The following is a 21,393-nucleotide window of genomic DNA, read 5'->3' as shown; positions in this document are numbered from 1 at the left end:
AATTAATATTAACCACGATGTTGGCAGCCTTTGACAACCTTATGTGGGATAACAGTTGGGGTTGGCATTTTTATATATTAGTACCATTATCTTTATATTTCTGTCTGAAAGATATTTACTAGAATTTGCGATAAAAGCCATAATGAACTTCTTTATACCGCAGAACTGCCAGTAGTGCCATTAGCAAGACATGAAAACCATTCTAGGTATATCAATACTTTTCATACATTTCATTTCAAAATTCTTTCTCAATACTATTTATTTTCTTTACTACTCAAGTTTTACACTGAAATTTCATAAGTTCGAGTCTGCTCAACACCAAAATATTTTTTTGCGTCAATTTATATCTCTCTGACTCTCTGGTGATGGACATATCGTTAATTAACCTAAAAAATATACCACTACGTTGGCAGACTCTGATTACCTTGGGATAACAGTCGCAGTTGGCATATTTATTTATATTTTATTATATGATATCATGAAACCGACATCAGACTAAGTATAGTACCATTATCTTTATATTTCGGTCTGAAAGATATTTACTGGAATTTGCGATAAAAGCCATAATGAACTTCTTTATACCACCAGTAGTACCATTAGCAAGACATGGAAAACCATTCTAGGTAATAATAAACAATACTTATCATTCTCATTTCAAAATTATATTTTCAATAATCTTTATATATCTTTATTTTGACATATATAAACTACTACCAGGTAAATAAATAAACTACTGAATTCATATAGATCTATGCAACCAAATAAATATAATTTAACTATTTTTTATATAACTGATTAGCAGACACGCTGGCAGTGACTTGATGGTAAGTGGTAAATCGTCGTCTATAATAAACACCATCACGTCACATGATGATCACATCAGGTTAGGTTAGACGTGCAACGCTTGAGGGATAGCCGTCATGCGTTGCCATTCCGGAGATCTAAGTCGATATCCCTCTGTACCCTTAAATATATGCCATAATCCCAATTATACTACTCGCACACTGTCATATCACGTTCTCCAACCTAAATACAGCTTAAAAAACATGCTCTGTGGCGGCAAACATACTTACCTACCCCACTACTACTTAGACACCCAAACAGACTACTTTGTGTAAAGTGTACTTCTATCTTATAGAAAGTACCATGCTGTGAACTTTACTTTACTCACTGCTTGCTGTGCAATTTTGGCTCTTTGAGATTTCCTTATTTATCTATTATAAATCTACTTGTAGCATTGGCCATACAACGTGTCCCTGACGTCTTCCTCCCTAGTAGAGATGATAATGACGAAGTTCTGGAAGGTAGGTTCCCGTAGGTATTGCATTGCAATGTTCCATTAGTAGTAATTAACTTTCATTTTTAATCATATAACCAAATCAGTATAATTGAGTTGGATTAAAATACTCCTAAAATTATGTATAAATTTACTAATTATAATAATCCTTTCAGATAATTTTAATTTTAATAAAGGGGTATATAAATCGTGTATTTACAGTACTTGCTTGGTTTTCCTGTGGTGTGGAGTTCCTTATATTCGGATGGTCTTATGAGGATGTTCTTACACAATGAATAAAATAATATGTAGAATTCATATATACATATGTATATGTGGATGAATAATTAATTAATTAATGCTGCCTTTGTTTGACAAATGATCTTGAAGTGCATAGAATTTGCATTAGATGCAAGGGTAAAAATTTGAATAAAATTCCCATAAAAGTTTTATTGTTGGTTTAATTGTCATTTTGTTTCAATGTATTATATATTTAAATGAGTTTCATAACAAAAGTTTAAAGTAGTAAGTATGTATAAATAGGCTTACACTATCATTATGACTGTAGTATCAATGATAATATGTATCATGTTACGGTTATGCGTTAATTAATTTTACTGAATAACATTATAAAAAAATGCTTTATTGCGAATCTTTAATTTTTAACTATAATATTTTCAGGCCAAGAAACTGGAATGAGGAATCACTATTAAAAATTACTAGTCTTTATAATCTTTTTCTTAACAAAAACAGACACAAATGTTTATTAACAAAACAATATTTTGTCTACTTAGTTTTAGGTAGTATGCTGTTAACTGTGTATTTTTTCATCGACAATTAAGCACCCATTTCTTGTGATAAGTTTTTCTAATAAACTTTTAATTGTATAATAATATTCTTTCGATTCAATACCAATAAGTTATAAAAAAGGACATCAGTCAGACTACCATTTCATTTTTCTCAAACCAGTTTCTATGCAATCGGTACCAATATATATTCACTAAGTACAAAAATATTAATTTCAGAATATCTATGAAGAACATAAGCATTTAAATAATATACAAAAATAGCCAATCAAAATGTATTTTATTTTGTACTCCTTCCCATCAGAGCAACTGGTTAGAATGCGGTTACGTGTCGTTAAATATCGAAAGCATGTCGCACATGATTATATTGAAGAATTTTTGTCTATATATAACTAATAAGTATATTATAACAATGTTCAAGGTAAAATTAACGACATATAATATTTGAAATTAGTATCTATATTGCTCATATTTGTACAAAGTTTCATCGCGTATTGGTGTTCTAATTCAGAAAATATACAATACTATACAATTATACATGAATATAAATATTCATTTATAAACATCTTTTTACAAAGCCCTTATAATATTCGAGTACCCATATTTTCAGGAACTAGTAAACAAAACATTACATTGATCCAAAGATCACTCTATAATAGGCGAAAAATTACTCAAGGTGTTCCTTTCATAACATGACTAAATAAGTTAAGTACAAAATTGAAATTTAGTATCATTATTATAATGTCTTTGTTTCCACAGGTTAATATATTTACACGACTATATACAAAGCTATCACATATTACAATTTCATTCGTATCACTATTTACATTATTGCAAGTTCATGTCTCATTGTCAATTAGACGATAACACGCTGTCACTGACGTACGTCGTAAAGAAATTACATTTACCACTTTGTCCTTAGAGTAAAACTTTTGTTAGACGTATACTATGTGTGGTTTCTCTGGCGTTCTGTGGTGTGGAATAGTTTCATAAGCGAACTGTTGGTAAATATGTTCTTCACTATCCTCTTGATAATAAGGATTTTTGTCTACACTATGCCAAGGTGGATTTAACGAATGAAAATTATTAGTCACAGAGGAACCGATCATTAAATATCGATCTACTTCTCTCTTGTTTTCTTGCTCTCTTCCTCTTGTTGAATACCCTAACCCATTTCCTAATTTAGATACATCACCGTTCAACATGACACTTGTCATCACCTGCTTCGATTTATCGCCTTTACACTTTTTTAAAGGTCCCAGGAAATATAAAACTCCTCCGATTACACTTATAACAATACTCACAGTTAGCACCACTACTGCCACTATCACCCATCCACTTGAGCACCCAAATTCCGATTCCGGAATTTGAACAAATAAAGCGCCTTTCAAGTGCATAGGTCCCGCACACCTCACTTCCTCATAGTCTATTTTTAGAATCAAGCTTGAGTTATCAACCTTTTTACTATTTATTTTACTGTCTTTTCCTAGTTTCCATAGCCACAGTAACGAACAATTGCATATAAATGGATTCCCAGATATTTCTAATTCTTGCAATCTATCTATTGGGAAATGAGAGGCATCTAATGTTTCCAATGCGTTATTTCTCATATATATATGAGTCAGCTTTGGATTACCATGGAAAAGTCTTGGTGGAACTTCCCTCACCTTTACATTTTCATTCATCCATATCTTCTGCAAATTTATATTGTCGACGAAAGCTCTAGAGTCAATTTTATCAAGTTCGTAAAGTCTGCTTAAATGCAAATGTTTTAAATGGAAAAGACTTTGAAACGATAGCGAAGTTATATTCTGAATGAAATTTCCGCTCAGATACAAATGAGACAAATTCGATATTTTAGACAGTGCTGCTGTCGGAATTGACGTAATGTTATTGTCGCTCATGTCTAAGTGACGTAGTGAAGGTAAATTGTGGAAACCTAATTGGTCCACTTTATCGATTAGATTGCTATTCAAATCTAAATGTTTCAATTCCTTTATATATGGGATACCGTGCTTTGGTACTTGTTGTATCAAATTTTCTGATAGGTCTAAATATTCTAAATTAATAACAAAGAAAAGATTTGATGACGGTATGTCTAATATGCTATTGTTTCTCAATGACAATACCTTTAATATTGACAGAGGCTCAAATGTATCCAGTTCAAAGCTCACGAGCTTATTGTTTGATAAGTCGAGCCTTTCTAACATAGTTAAGTCTTTGAAAGTTTGCGCATGTATATTCGATATTTCATTATCAGATAAGTCTAAATCCATAAGTCTTTTTAGTCCCATAAAGGTGTCCTTGTCTAAATGCTTCAGCATGTTATGACTCACATTAAGATTAGTCATCTCCATGTTGTTTTCAAAATTTTTACTACCTAATTCTTGAATCCTGTTGTATGAAATGTCGAGAATAGTGAGCTGGGTATAGAAAGTGAAGGTGTAGAGAAGACTGTTTATTGCATTGTGAGTCAGGTTGATATGGGTAACCTCCGGATTCAATTGTATGGGGACAATTTCGAGGCCAGCGTTGGCGCAAGAGGCAGCCCTCAGTGAGTCGTCGCAGGCGCACCGCGGAGGACATAGCGTGCGGGCTGTAGCACCCCACGCCCAAGCCATCACCACCACGCACCAACGCCATTTCGTTATGCCGCGTGAGCCCATAACATCTCATGTACATACGCCACCGAAATCCTGAAACAAAATAAAATAAAACATTAATTTATTTATTCATTGAACATAGAAATTTATCCTATGACGTTTATTAAATTCATTAATATAAATTAACTAATTACTTCAAATATAAGCATCGCTATGTTTTAAGTTAAGATTAGCCTATGTTACTCCTTATAATATAAGCTATAAGCAAGGGAAAATTGGTCTTGCCTTTTTAGATAATTACAAGAACAACCAGACAGACAAACAGATAATTTCTTTTTATAATAAATTTTGATGAAGAACCCTATATAATTTTATATAGTGAAAACTCAGTATACATTTGAAATTACAGACAGATACTTGTTTTTACTTGCATAGATAAAAAAAATCTATACAAGAGTAGGTACAATTCTCTCAGGAACAAAAGTAAAAATAAACAACACTATCACTTGCCAAAATCTTAATATAATATCTGGAGGAAAGTGTAGATAACAAATTTGCCGCGCCGCAATTTGTATGAGGGGGAATGAAATTGTTTGATCCAAATTAGGCCGATAACAGACGTGCCATGTCGACTGAATAGTAGCGGAGCCACCTAAACTTTTTTATTATCTTTCCTACCCTATTACTGCCTAGCATAAAAGGACAGTACAAGTTTCATTTAATGCAAATAAAAGTAGTCAAGAGATAGTTAGGAAATGATTTGTTATAGGTATGTTTATTATATTATAATTTTAAATGTTTTTTATAATATCGTTTTGATTTACATACATTTAATTCATGCCTTTTTTACGTTTTGTATTTAATTCTTTTTATTTCATCTTTTCCTCACTTGCTCTGTGAAAAGTATTGTATTAAGTGTGTGTGTGCAGTAGTGTCGGTTCTCTCCTTTTCCCTTATACACTATTAATTGATTATGTTCTGAGGCTTTGACACAATTCAATCGTGAACTGCGATCGTGTCGACTGCTATCCTCATAGCGTGAATACTTACGATCCTTGGTGTTATATTTTCTTTTTTTGCAGCTGCGGTTCCTGCATCCAACACTATGAGATTTTTGAACATTGTTTGTTCTGCGTTATCTAGTATTATTATGGGTTTATTTTTATATAGGCTGTATAATGCCAAGGTAAATGTGTCGTTCTCAGAGTATACTCGTAGGTGTAAGTTGTATTACCGGCTTCCCTCGTTACAAGGAGAATTGCTTGTTATTAATTGTTCCGCGTTCAAGACGAATGTTCCCGGTAACGGGAAACTAGCGGCTAGCACCCGCCGCTAATCCTCCTCCGCCCGAACGACTCCTCAACAATGCCTCCTAAAATGTTCGTCGATTTAACAAAGGAGCGTTTGGTACTTTAAATTAAATGTTCGGCTTTACAATTCGACGGAATGTATAATGAATAGCACCGTAACATCTGTTAACGAAGGCGAACGATCTCGAAAGTTTTCACGCGCGGGAATAACTAATTGCGAAGGTTGGAATTCAATTTATGGCTTCTAGTGCGCCTCCCGGGAGATCACGCCATGCTAAAGTATTAATAATGCAAAACAGTGTCACGAAAAGTTTTTGATTCGAAATGCAAATTAAATTAGAAAACAAAGTTGTGAGTGTTGAGCTGGTTCCGCTGCTTTATCATTTATTATCGGTTGTATTATGCTAAGCGATTAACAAACAACAACCATTTTGTCCAACAACATAAATAACTACAACGATGGGCCGTACAAGGGTTTAGAACTCCTTTACAGAATACAAATGAAAAACATATAATAAATTTAAAATATATCTACAATGTTACGGAATTAAAACTAGTTTCTTATACTGAATTAATATAACAATTATAAATAAACACTCTTCTTTGTATACAACACAGTAATCGAATATCCTTGAATAATTAGTTTAGGAATTGTGTATTACAATAATTAATAAAATCACGAACAATATACATAATGTAATGTACATAATACGATATTCGGGTAAACTTATAATTATATATAAGCCTATTTGTAAGTATATCATACTTCATATAGGCTCAATAAGTCGAATATCACAATTTTTAACATCCTGTTCAGAATTATATGATTTAAAAGGGGACTATTTCTGAAGACCCTAATGTGCATTTTAAATAACTATTTAGTGAGATGCGAGAAGACATCAGGCTCCCCTAGTAATATGATATGAGTTGAGTCGAGGCAAATGGATTACGCCAGCCCGCCAGAATTACAGAAACCATACGTATACACTTTATACATGAAACATTCCGGTATTAGGATGGATTAATTCGGTTCCAAATGTATTCTAGATCACGTGAACCGAAAGATGTCAGTTTAATCATCTTATTATACAGACTACAAAATATAAAATCTGTTATCTGAAGTAGAGCCTGTATTAAGTATTATTCTTAAGTGTTAGAAAAAAAATATAAAGAATATGATATTAATGAGAAAACGTTATTTATATTAATAAATAATTCATTTGACTCCATTATTAATTCATTTCAGAATGTGATTGAACAGTTTGCTAAACATCGTTTGCTTAGTTAAAAGTTGTTGGATGTACGGCACGAATGCGTAAGGGCGAGCATGCCCTCCATTTCCGAGCTTAATCTGCCCTAGCCGGCACTCTTTTGTCTTTTAATTTCCTGTCCAACAGAGTGCGCTTCGATCGTGAATTTCGCTTTCGTGAGCTTCGTTAACTTGTATCGACCTTTGTTGTTGCCTATTGAACTTTTCCATTACCAACGCCATCGATTGAAACCGCTAAATTCGTTGGAAAATTCTTGTCGCTGAAATCAACGCGTCCAACAAATGAACAGCTTCCGATATCATCCCATTTTCCTTAACAGAAACGAGTATGTTTTTAACTTTATGTTTTGTTTTCCCTCCACGGAATCTTTTGGAATGGAAATTAAATATTTTCTTATAGAGAAAGTTAGAGTGTTACATCATTTGGATGCGGAATTTTAATAATTGTAACGGACTTTCTTTTGTTTGCGACCGGCTGGCTAATGTAATTTTAAAACAATGCCGTGTTTTATATAGGTTTATTCAAACTCGATTTTATTTTCTTGTTTTGTATCCAATGACACTGGTTTTACATTTAAATACAGCTGAATACAGTGAATTTGGTAAAAGGCTTCAAGGCAATCTAATACAATATCTTCATAATGATATAAATAGCTTCGCTTAATTTATCATCGTAAGAATTGGTCAAACTTAATTGTTGAACTGATCAGATACATAGACTAATAGCGAGTTATCACGGTGTTAAATCAACTTGTGATGTTACTTATACAGAGGACGGTTTACGAGGGGGAACCGAGACAATAAAACCAGTGCAAAAGTCGGGTAACCGCTTCACTCGCCCACTCCCTGAGAAAATATCTTAGTCTTCTCTGCTTTTATGAGTTGCTTAACTTATGCGCTACCGTTTTTAAAACAGTGTCTAATATAATCCGAATTTTTTATTGTCGTATTGAAATAGAACGATGTATATATACAATATAATTTATCTTTACCATGTTTCTAACAGAGATGATGTGCGGACTTTTTAAGTCTTTATATTATCATGTATTATATAGTCTTAAGTCTAATGCTTTCAACTAAATTTTAGATCAATTCGGATTTTAGATATAAGGGAATGCAATTATTTCTCCTAAGGCTGTATACCAGCGAGGCAACAGTGGAGGTAGCACGAGGTCATATCGGTAAGGTCGGTCAGCCTATCCTGAAAAATTCTAATGAAATTAACCACAATATTTTACTAAAGAGACCACTTGGAGTCGGTATAACATTGCTAGCAATGGGATTGGTCACAAATCCCCATTATTAAAAATCCCGTATTCAAATAGGAAATAAATGTACTGACGCTTGACATCTATTCAACCAAACTTCCTTTAGGTATGATACATAGATATAATTATAACGTCTATTGTATAGCACATACACAATGATGGACGTAAGTAATAGTGTTAGTAACGGGCACTAAGGAATATAATGAGAAAACTTGGGCTGCAGGCGTGTGCCTCAGGCAGGGGCAAAAACAGCAGAGCAACCGCTCTTCTCGTTCCGGATTCAATGTGCACGTACATTTCTTAGAAAATTAATGTAAATAGTTTTTATAGTGTATTAAATGCACTGGTACAATTTTAATGTCAGCTGCCAACAAAGCGCTGTTTATCTTTTTCCTAGTAATAGGCATACTGTTTATTGTAACTTTATAAGGAGATACATTAATACATTAATATTTATAATTTATGGCAATATACAAATTTACAGGAGTAGGCTGTGTGTATATATATATAGTGTTTCTCTAAAATGTTACAATATGTTTATATACATCTTTAAGAATACTACAAGATATATTACATTCTATATACTCATAACAACAACTTGAGTATTTAATACAGAACAAAAGTAATAATACTCAGGTACTAAGTAGGTACTGTTAGGTATACGTACTTTCGTAAACAGTATATATCAAATAATTATACTTTCCTTTATTTCTTACTTACTCCATGATTAAGTTACAGCAGTACTTTTCATTACTAAACTTCGGTATACCTGCATAGTTCTAACTGCTAAATGGTGCAATTATCCGACGTTTAATTAAGCGCACATTAAGGCCACCGATTATTAGTTACGTGTTCGCACCCTAATCGCAGGCAAACACATTTTAATATCCACCGCTGGAGCTCACATACCAATAGTTACTCGCCACAATTATTGATTTTGCAATCAAACCCTGATTATAGATGTCGACCACATCCCGTTGACTAAACTACGTAGATTTATTAATATATATAACTCAATTTAGACAACTCTCTGTGCCTAGTTTAACTTGTTGAACAATTTATAAAAAGATTTACATAATTTGAGAGATATATGTACACACTTCAAAGCAAATTGAAATACATATATCAAATACAAAGCTCTACTTAAGTCCTCCAATTACTTTAATGTTAACGATAACTAAAGAATTCGAAGAAACGTCACGTCGTTACATTGACAATACAGAACGTCGTCGTCACAAAATATCTCCGTTCAGATACTCCCCCACAACACTGGCTTACGGCGGGAAGAATAAAAAAGAACTTTAGCGAACAAAACATCTACACAATTCCATTTTCTCTTTCACCGACGAAGCGACTCTTAGTAAATCAGGGTTCTGTATGGGCGCCTTTATAAACGCAATAATGAGAAGTGCTAAGGCGGCATTCAGGCGTGCCCCTACCTAACGAGAAGCGTCGATGAATCATCCATGAAGTGACTATGAAACTCGACAGCATGCTATCGGCGGTAATCGCGAGATGGAAAAGGCAGCGCTGCGTAAGCTTTAGTCGCACCATTCTTAAAACAGTTTAGTATACTAGAATAGATTATATATCACTTGCCATGTAGCAGCAATAACATTGAAACACAATAAATTTGACTATTAGTCATATTTCTTTCAAAATAACCTATTAATTAATTATTTATTAAAAAAACAACTTATATGAAACAGAATAATGGTTGACGAAGTTTTATTTTCAACAGTATTTGTAAATAGAAGTTAGTTTAGAACATGTCGGTAGCAGTCTGTAGTCTGAACCACACGAAACGCTTTAGCTCTGAATTTCCAAAGTTCGACTACTTTGCTCGCTCGCTTGAAAAAATCTGTACAGCTACCATGAACCTTACAAATGTAACTAAAATTTCATCTTTGAGAAATCGGGTTCGTAATTAAAAGTTAGTACCATTTTGCATTATTGTGAGTAAGTTAGCTTTGGGGATAAGGTTAAGATGCTGCCCTATTTCGAGGAAATAATCGCAGTGAGTTGCAAATGACGTGCTTACTTCGGTGATATCGTGCGGATCGCCCGCTAAGCCCGCAAAATGGTTTCGGCGTAAATGAAGACGCTCCGCGCTCTTAGAAGGAATACTGCAAAATTAGTCAATCCTATCGTAACCATCTCTAGCGGACTCGGTGAGGCTGAATAATGAAATAGCTCGTTGAAACTGTGAATAGGCGCTATCGACAGTACGGGCCATTGGAATGCGATCGCACCGCGCTCAAACCCGGAAGAAAATCCCACGGATTCCGTATGAGATATCCAGCGGCTCTTTTAGGGTTATTAAATGGAGTGGGTTTTATGGAAATGAGTTGTAAAATAAATCTACTCACCCCAGGAAGAAGAAAATCTGTGTATATTGTAAATAAGTATAATGCCTGTGAAACAAGCTAGATGGGGTCATATATTGTCTTCATTGGAGCCCTACGAGCTTGAAACCGTTATTCGGAGTATTCTGAACAGATAAAAATCCGCACTCATATGGGCAGATTGCCAATAAGGAGAATGGTAGAGGAGTAGGTAGTTAATAGCGCCCGAACCGTTGGTTTAATATATCGTTCACCATTGGAACGAATTGCTAATAACACTAGTGTAAATAAATAAATATTGAATGTGCTTCCACCTACTTATTTCAATGAATTTACATTACTAAATCGAAATTCATGAATTGTTTGAGAAAAAAATAAAAGAAAAAAAATATTAATGACTAATAGACATCAGTTTAAATTTAACTTTAGTGCTTTCCTGTATTTTATATATGTAGATACTTAATTACACAACCGTTCCTATAATTTAAAAAAGTCGGCTCTTTGTAACTTAATATAATATGTATATATTGTAATTATTCTCAAACTAAACCTACGAGAATTACTTTTAAATATTTGAGAGATTTTATTTAGAGATTTGAAAACATGTATATAGTACATTTATGAATCATTAAATCTATAAAGGAAAAAAAACTGTTCTGTAGATTGTGTACATCATAGTGAGAAATACAATATAGAAAATTTGAATTTCTTCTCAAACAATTCAAAATATATAACATTTCTCGTTTATATGGAACCGTCAATATTTCTGTCTTTGCCTTTAGTAAAGGTGAATACAGAATACTTTTATAACCGGTAAGCACAAAGCCCGTTGCAGCGCCACGGAAAACTAAGCTTACCGGCGACGGAACAGCGTAAGTTGCAACTAAATCCCGGGTTACCTTTCTTATTCTATATTGCACCGTACCAGGGATATCCTGTAACATATTCCGCATATTCGAGACTAGAACTACAGTGCGCAGTGTTAGTAATGCTTTTTATGAATGAACGAGCGAATGAATGGGAGGATCACTTCCCTCTAACCATTTGTTTGAACAAAAACGTACTAACTTTAAATCCCTTTTTATGCAATTTCGCAGCTAGCCTATTTTGCTGGCAGACGATAAGCTAATACTTCTCAAGGAATATTATAGTTAGGTTTTGCAGTTCCATGTTACTATAAAGTTTAAAAGAGAATATCATTATATTATTATATAAAGAGATGCAGTTCTGAAGTTTCTTGTAATGTAAATTTTTTCAACCGGCTTAAAACGACAATTGAACAGAAATCTCTTGGTTCTTCGGGAAAATTACGCAATGGTTGGGGGTTTTATCAATTTTTTTTTATTTGTGTATTATTATTTATCACACTTCTGTATCTGTTACAGATTAAATATGTTGATATTAAAACTTTTTTAATGTAGTTAAACAATTCCTAAATGATGTTACATTCGTAAATTAGGACAAGCAGTATGAATAACAATCATGTGATTGAATATCTGGGACACAAACTAAAACAGTACAACTAAACCTAAATATTATAAATGAATACACTCATTTATTTATATATATATGTATATGATTCTTATTTTACTAAAAATACCTAAAACAACTACTATCAATGCTTTCAAACAAATAATTGTTTTCTTATCACTGTCATATATTTGTTAAAAATATAACTTAATATTGTATAATATACCAACAATTAAATTTATTTTTTTGTTACACTAGTCTAATCAAGCTATACTGATTTGAAAACATAATTCATACTCGCATTATATTGCTAAAAAAAATATACATGATAAGGCAACCGTCACGGTAAATCGACGCGATCCTTTTGAAGACATAATCAAAGTCTAATAATAGAATTAATAACAAAATCACAGTCGTTATTTTTTAATGGAAATACATATATCGATTTATTTCCAAATTGAATCACAGACAATTAATATATCTATAGTAATAATTCCGTATTTGAACTGATTACCAATTAAAGTGAAAATACAATTCACGTTTTAGGTCTTAAGGAAGAATTATAATTATTTATTTTGACTGCACATGGTGCCTTTTCGTCGTCATTTATCGGTATTTTTTTTATTTTATCACACATTCGGTATGCAGATAGTATACAACAATTTATCTGTTTCTCTTTTAAACATATGAATGAAATTATATGGTCATAATATCTTAATCATGAGAAAAACAAGAATGAACGAAGAGACAAAAATATTACACCGACTCCAAATAAATGGATATGAAAAAAGCAGATGATGATGAACATCTTAATCATGAGTGGTATCACAAGCGTCACATGATAACGTGATGGAGGTTCTAATAAATAAGCTAATTACTATAAGGTGGACGTTCAGCTTCTTTGCTATACCAATTACATAAAAAAAAGTGTTGCTGAACATACATTCCTCAAATTTTGTGTGAAATAAGCTACCAAATAGTATTCGCAAAAGTTAAATATGAAATAAATAGTTGCTAGTGTAGCAAAATAAATCAGTCTTCGTAAAAAGTAAAGTCCTCAATTGAAATTAAATAACGACTTTGTGGAAGCCATCAGGCATTTATTAATCGATGTGGCTCAAACCGTTGGCGACGTTCAAAGGCCAGGCCAGTCAATTAATTCGATTTGCTCTCTGGACGCTGTGATTGCGATTGCAAGACCAAAACTGTTTTCTGTCCACATTCTAATTCTAATAAGTAACTATGTACCTATACTTAGACAATTTATTTATATATGTAGAAACTTGAAAGGAAGATATCAATTCATAGGTATTGCTATTTATAGCATCGTATGTATAGGTTTTATCGATATTACATAAATATTCTTATAAAATAAATACATACGTAGTAATAAAGATGTAACAACGATGTTCCCTACACTCTTTTTTAGAGATTTTTGAAGAAAAGCTGTTATTGTCGTTAATAGAAGCATTGAATATTTTATAAGCACTTTCAACCTTTAGTGTGAGACAGCGTTTAGAGTTTGAATTGAATAATGGCAAAAATGTTTCAGACTGATAAACTCTTTGATTTTGGAGAATAATCTAAAATTCTTTAACTATGTAATATAAAGTTTATTGACTAACTACCATTACAAGGTAAATACTTATTAGAATATATACTGTCAGGATTTGAATCTTCTAATAATTTCGCATAAAGAAACCTATAATTTACTTAATTGGTCTTTTTTTAATTTAAGTGGCATTTATTGGAAATAAAATAATATAAGAGTAAAAAAGATAGATCTGTATTTCAAATTCACGTACGATACTTAATAGTCTACTTAATAATTTATTTTATATACACTTCGTATATTTCGAGTAGTCTACCAGAATTCCACAACGGACCGCGTCCTGCGTTTGAGTGATTGTAAAAACACGAGGTGCGCAAGCGCCGGTACCGTAATACCACTTATACTACAAGTTTACAACTTGTATGCTATCTACTTGACAGGTGCTTCCGCCAGAGGTCACTGGTCTAACACTGTTCGATATAAATTTTTATGACATTCTTATTTATGTGAGAAAGAACCTAGGTAAGTAATCTAAACATTACTCACAGTAAAACAGCGAAATGTGGAAACTCCAAGAATAGTTGTAGTAACAAAGACAGACTATAGCACGTTTCTTAGGCACAAACTAGCAGACATATACCAATAAAGGGTCTTTGAAAACTAGATATCATAGGAAATGGAGTTAACGAGTTCCTCGTGGGCGGAAAATCAACGAGTGGTTAATAGACATGGGTCGTATGAGTTAGATAGTGCTGACTCGATTCTTGGTCACGCCAATTTTGTTTTGATTTCTCATATAATAATGATTCCAATTCCTACAGGAAGAACAAAACATAACATATAAATTGTTTTTTAATAAAGCATATGACCGGGTGTCTGTAAGAAATTGCTTTAAGGGATAAGGCCGCCATTTATTAAGCACATTCATGCGAAGTGTTCTTTTTGTACATCATTTTCTAATGCGCAATTAAGAATTTTTATTATTAAGAATATTAATAATTATAATTAAAATAATAGATTTAAAATTAATTATTATTAATTCTCTTGTATTTGTTATATATAAAATATCAGTTAGACGCTAGATGGGATACTGAACTACAAGTTTAGTATATAATATTAAAATATTACAGACTTCCTAATTAGCAACACATCTATTCAAGTAACACATAGGTGTTACTTGATATAAATAACAGATCTGTTATTTATGGCGTTATACTGTATTAAAAATTTTCCGTGACTATCAGTAGTATTCTTTAAACGATCCGACACGAATTACCACGGTTGAAATCGAATCTATGTTCCCACGATACGATTGTAAACAGAAATAACTATGCGACTATAGTAGACTACCTATACCTACTAGATTATCAAATGATAAAAATTTTGCAGATATTTTTTCAATGACAAACTATATTAAAAACACTAAAAATGTATATTTTGACCATTTATCTACGAACTTATTTTCTTTACAATTGTACTTAAAAACTGTGAGCTTAGTAAAAAATAAAAACGGTACGGTCACACGAAGGATCATTAGTCTAAATTTTTTTATAAGGCTAACATGGTAATAATCTTTGTAGTACTTATTGCAAACTTTATTCTCGTACTAAAACTTCCATTACTATTAAAGTCAGATTTAATGTATCCAAATATTGACTGTTTATTTACATGTTGTGAAGATCTTTTATAAATTAACTGAAAATGATATTTAATATTTCTTTAGCAGTCTAATACAGTGCAAAGAACTGATTATCAAGTTCCCTCATCGGCCGGTCATGTAACCAAATCGTAAACCATACCATTGTACAATTTCCATTTTATACAGTCGCTTACTGAATAATAAAATATACGATAGTCTCCCACAAACCGCCTACCTCAGTGGCTATCCGTTATCTGATTTTTGAGACGATATTTAACTATATTGTGACCAATATCGAATATCCATAGTTAATGTAGCGTATTAAATATATAAATAACGCCGTCATGTGCATGAAACCGCAGTCTGTCTATGAGTATAGTAACAATGAGTAATAAACTGACCTGTCAAAGATTAGTAAATACATGAAATGGGGGTCTACTCCGAAATTAAAAACCCGAATGTTTAGATACGATCTAATTTTTTATACCACTGCCAACTAAAATGTCTTCCCATTCGTCAGCGTAGCTGCAGTTGCTTTGTATTCTCTTTTACATTCACTACGACCTCTCTTCACCGCAATATTTGAAATGCAAATTTCAATAAGTCTGAGATTGTCATGATCGCATACCTATGCTGTAAAAACTCCCTTGTTCTTGCTGAACTTGTGCACTTGTCTTTATAAAAGTAGTGCCATATCTCATTTTTATTCAACAAGCTTCGCTTCTCTTGTACTCTATGCTTCTACATGACAGCACTATCTAAGAAGAATACGTAAAAAAAAGGCTAATATTTTTTTATGCCATCACACAGGTACGTACCTACTTTATTCGATAAAGAAGATCGAACTTTATTAAATTTATTTTTAGTGTCAGACACTATTATTATACAGGAACACGCCTCCATAATACACCATAAATAGTGTCTGGTAATACCTAGAAATATTATTTTTATACAACAGAACATTTCTATTTCACACTATAAAAGTAGGAGCTATCATTTAGAAAGGTAAACATTGTAACAACTTTGTCGTCTTCGTTTACCTTACCTAGAACGTAATGGTTTCGTTTAAATAGAATGATAAAGTTACAAAATGTGTACAGTATTATATGCAAACTTTGTAACAGTTTTATACTCTAACTTTATATTATGTAGAGGTATAATTAGAAAAGAATTTATTAATTCCACTGACTTTCTGTCAGTTCAATACTCGTAGAAGTAAATTAAGAGGTTGCATTGTTTTATTTCACAGTGCCTAAGACCAACACCATAGTGCGAACGTTTTGTTACTTAACGGGGCATGTTAAGTCTTGCCTTCACATTTTGGTTGGGTATATTTCAATTCATTGGAATCCACCTTAGCAGAGGCTGGCCTTATACACAATTTTAAAATTACTAAAATAAGAAAATTTTCTTAATCATTGATTTGAATAATCATGTCAAAAAAATAAAAAAAATTGTTTGTTTTTCTCATATAGAATATTTTCTGCTATTGCATGTCAAACTTTTTTATCACCATCTCTACCGTCCAATCGTATTATCTATTAGGTTGAAATAAAGATACACACTATAAGTTTTTAGTTAACAGTTATGCATCTTTCACCGAAATCAAAACAAACAATTTCGGTATACAAAACGGTTAGAAAACATAAAACATAACTAACTTGTGGTATAAAAGCCGCAAGTTCCGTTCGGTATCAAATGTAGATTACACCGAATTCAAAACGTTCTCACCGTTCCGCTCCACTGCCAACGAATAGATATAACTCGTAAACCTCCACAAGTAATTATTTCTCTCGTGAACCAATACTGTAATGATACAATTCGTTACGTCCAGTGATTGACTTTGGCCCTACATATTATAGGCAGTAAAAAAGGTGGATGATCGTTTATAATTGATAAATATCATTAGTAGCTCCGATTCGCGGCGCAGAGGGAAAAACAAAAACAATTTGGAATGTTACAGAGGCCATTAAAAATATTGAACTATTCGTTAAGAGATTATAAAATATGCTTTAAACTGTAACGGTCACAATTATAAATAGGTAACTACTAAAGTGTTGTCTATCGATAATTACCATTCATTTATAAATTTTTAAAAGATTTTATTTAGCAGTTCAATGTCAAGTATTTTACCTATACTATAAAATTTTCTTCGACTTCGAAAAATAGTAGCTATTTGTTTGTGACGCGATAACAATTGCGACAGAAACTGAACAGATATTGATGATTATTTTTTTAAACGATAATGTTTTTCTCAAGTATTCGCCGTATGCGAATTTTCTATTGGACTTGGTTTTCCTTTAGGGAAGTCTTAAATTATTTCCACCACCAAAGTAATATAGGTACTTACTGTGCCTACATTATTTTTAATTATTAAACAAAATTGTTGATAACATAAACATCAAAGCGTCGGTGGGAACCGTAACAGCACGTTTTTAATAAGGAAAGCAAACCTTAACAAAATATTGGTCATCTCGAGTTTTTATAAGGAAAGCACTCATCCCTTTTCGTCTTTTATTTTTTTGTTTTTAGAACGCAAGCTGTGGGAATTTAGGGCGGTGTCTACTAAGGATAAACTGGTTGAACCAAGCGGAAAATTCAAGACCGCAAAGTGTCCCTTGCAATAGTCACAAATAAAACGCTGCAGTCAGGAGCTTTACTCATTGTTGGTATATAGACATGGATACCCTTTTTAGCCACTTTAAAAAAAAGGTTTTTAATTCGCATTGCGCTCTGCATTTTTAGTATATTGATTTCTTTGCTACACAAAAAAATACTGTCGATTAAGAAGTTCTTTTCTTCGTTTTAAGTCGCTTGTTAAAATGTAACAACATTATAACGAGCATTGTGTGAGTAGAGACCATTGTACATACATATTTGTAAAAAAAACACAATTTGAACATTACATTATTCCATCTGAAATAATGTAAAACATATTTACAAAGTTCAAAAAATTTCATTCATTTCATTTCATTCATAGATTTTTATCTGAAGTAACAGATTCGTATGATTGTAAATTACATTTATTTCAATTGACTTCTCCACAGATGTGCGAGTTCTATCTGTGTGCAGGGATCAGTAAGTTCTTTCATAGACGGAGTATGTATTAAGTTGAATATACCGTTATTTTTAGATCAATGAAATCAACGTCGAAATGGAACCGAATTCAATTATTTCGTTTTATTTTGACGTTGGTTTTCATTTGTTTGTTGTTTACTAGTGAGCGCGGTCGAATTTATCTGCGTGTGCAGTTAAATGTAAAATCCATAGGAGTATAGATACTGAAGAAACATGTATCCTGTCTATGAATCAATTATAATAATATGGTGTATCTAAATTCTAAATTCGTAACATGTTCGTTCAACGGTACTTACCTAATTGACAAGTAAATATGTGGTATATTTACTTGTCAATATGAATATCTCTTTAGCATCATATTCATAATTATATGTAATATTTGTATATATAATACCCTCCAAATATTCAGGCAACTAAATAAACAATTATATATTTCTCAAAATAAACAAATGTAAAAAATAATATTTATCACAGAACATAATATAATAAAATGTCTGCAACTGAACTAAATAAACTAAACATTGTGTACTTACTTCAAACAAGTTCTCAGCTTTTAAGTTATATTAATGTAGCAACTATATTTTAAATAGATATCGCAAATTATGTTTAGAAAAATAAATCCTTTAAAAAATCATTTAAATATAGTTAACACTATTGTACTTACGTTCATTAAAATAAAATAAAAATATTTTTACGAAAAGAAATCAATGAATGTAGATATATGAGAGGAAGTAAAATAAAACAAATAATATTTGTCAAAAACTTTCGTCAACCATGTACACATATGGGTACGGATTACATGGGTATTTCTCGTTATTTTGCCAGTTTGTAAATACAAAGCGAAGTGTACATACAACAAAGGAACGACACACAAGACCGCCGACGTCCCCGCCCAATTCGAATTCACGTCAAGTCGACGTATCTGTAATTCAAGACGGAGCCCCCACGTATTGTTTCACCTACAACTTAAACGTAAGCTCTTTGTTCACTCGTCATACCTATTATGTTAGAATTGGCACATTCAAAATCAATTGTGGAACAATATTAAATTAATATATATGCAGCAACTGACCTTGTAAAAATGCTCCCTAATTCAATAACTTTATTTAAACAACACCACACCACCACAAACACTACCTCCATTAATTAAAGATACTGTTTATGACTTAAATTGAAAACAAGGACAAAACTACATATATAAGAAATGTTATTTTGAAGAAGTAGTAGATATACAGTAAAGCATTCTCATTTATTTATAGATATACCGTAACTTAAGTTAAGTTATATCTTTTGTTTTTAAGTTGTCCAATATCCATTGTCAATATTTTTATATATATATATATATATATATACATTTTAGAAGCAGTTTTAAGTACAAAGGTCGAACTCATCTCTAATGCAATCTCTTCTAGACAACCTTTCAACGGTTTATTCCAATTTAAGCTCTAATCGCCTGATCTGTCACGATGGATCATATCGACAAAGTGACCTTGTATTGGGCCTGAAGTTTCAAACGTATTTAAAATATTATAACAGAGTAATACTTATAAAATTTGACAGTAATATAACATTTTGATACATATGCACAATTCATTTTTATTGTATTATATAACGTATAGAGATCAATAACATTAGATACATATCCATTTACTTCTTCGAAATACACTTATAGCTAGGCTGTTATTTGAATAATTAAAGCAAACGTAATATTAAAAACGGATAATTGGCAATGATAGTAGTTTCATATTTAGATAATTATATGTACCATGTTACTGGATAACAGTCATTAATACAAGTCAGAACCTTTCGAGTGGCTTGTGATTGCCACTTACTACACTCAATCTACTATTTGGTTCACATTGTGAATTAGAACAGAAGTTCTAGCAGTAAAAACATAGTAAATGTACTTACTGATTATTTGAGTCTTAGAGTTTTCTGATTATAACTCTTTGCTATAAGCATTATAGCATAGTAAGTATATGATACCAAAGTGATTAAAAAATAATTAAAACATTGTAGTATAAAATTATCTAATTACTTGCATAAATGTAGAAATTGCAATTATTATTAAAAAAATTACAGTTTTACGATAATGAGCGTAATCAACTAACTTGTATATATATTTTATATTTAGTACAAATGTATTATTTAATATTAGTGGCAGGTACTCATGCATTATTAAAACACCTATTTATATTATTATAGATCGTATAAGGATAGGTATATTCATTACCTTTAGGTTACCTCCATTCTTTACGCAAACAAGCAAAGCCTTGTGGCGTCGTATGCAAACCAATTTAGAAGGGATCTAATTTCGATGCGTTGCCTGGAACGTTAACCGCTGTTGAGATGACGAACGTAAGCTACGTCCGAGATGCTCCTCTTCATTAAGGAAGAGGGGACCGAGGGGGCCGCGGGCAGGCGATGCTGTTATGGGACAATTTGCATTTACACGAACCCTAGCACAGATTACTCCCGTACTTATCCGCCTACCGAAATGAGGAGTTTGCCACCCCGCAGCCTCTACAAGCTACAACCAAACAAGCCTTTGTTTATGTTCCACTGGATTTTTCGCCGGCCATTTGTTTTGACGGGCCATCACTAAAACATAAAGGTTTTCATCCAAAAATGCTTTAACACGGCTAAATACTTTTGGCAGTTTTGATTTTTCTTTTAATAAAATGCTTTTAAGCTTAGGTGCCTAAATTAATTTAAATACGTGAAATATATTTATATTCTGTTTTAGACAAGCCGTTTAGTTTTACAAAGCTTTTGG

At 32.2% G+C, this 21,393-nt stretch overlaps 1 protein-coding gene across 1 annotated transcript in view; it reads right to left on the bottom strand.

Moving 5' to 3' along the window:
- Positions 1–1,719: 1,719 nt before the first annotated feature.
- The window catches only part of LOC131843413 (tsukushi-like), a 70,231-nt gene continuing 50,557 nt past the window's right edge, over positions 1,720–21,393 (bottom strand). Inside the window, exon 3 of the mRNA XM_059192048.1 lies at positions 1,720–4,778. Within this exon, the coding sequence (XP_059048031.1) occupies positions 3,018–4,748 (1,731 nt within the window). The 5' untranslated portion in view covers positions 4,749–4,778 and the 3' untranslated portion in view covers positions 1,720–3,017. The remainder of the gene's footprint in view (positions 4,779–21,393) is intronic.

The sequence above is a fragment of the Achroia grisella genome, unplaced genomic scaffold, assembly GCF_030625045.1.
Source record: "Achroia grisella isolate CSIRO2021 unplaced genomic scaffold, CSIRO_AGI_Agris_v1 utg308, whole genome shotgun sequence".
Lineage (NCBI taxonomy): Eukaryota > Metazoa > Arthropoda > Insecta > Lepidoptera > Pyralidae > Achroia > Achroia grisella.
This window is presented reverse-complemented; position numbering and strand designations above follow the sequence as displayed.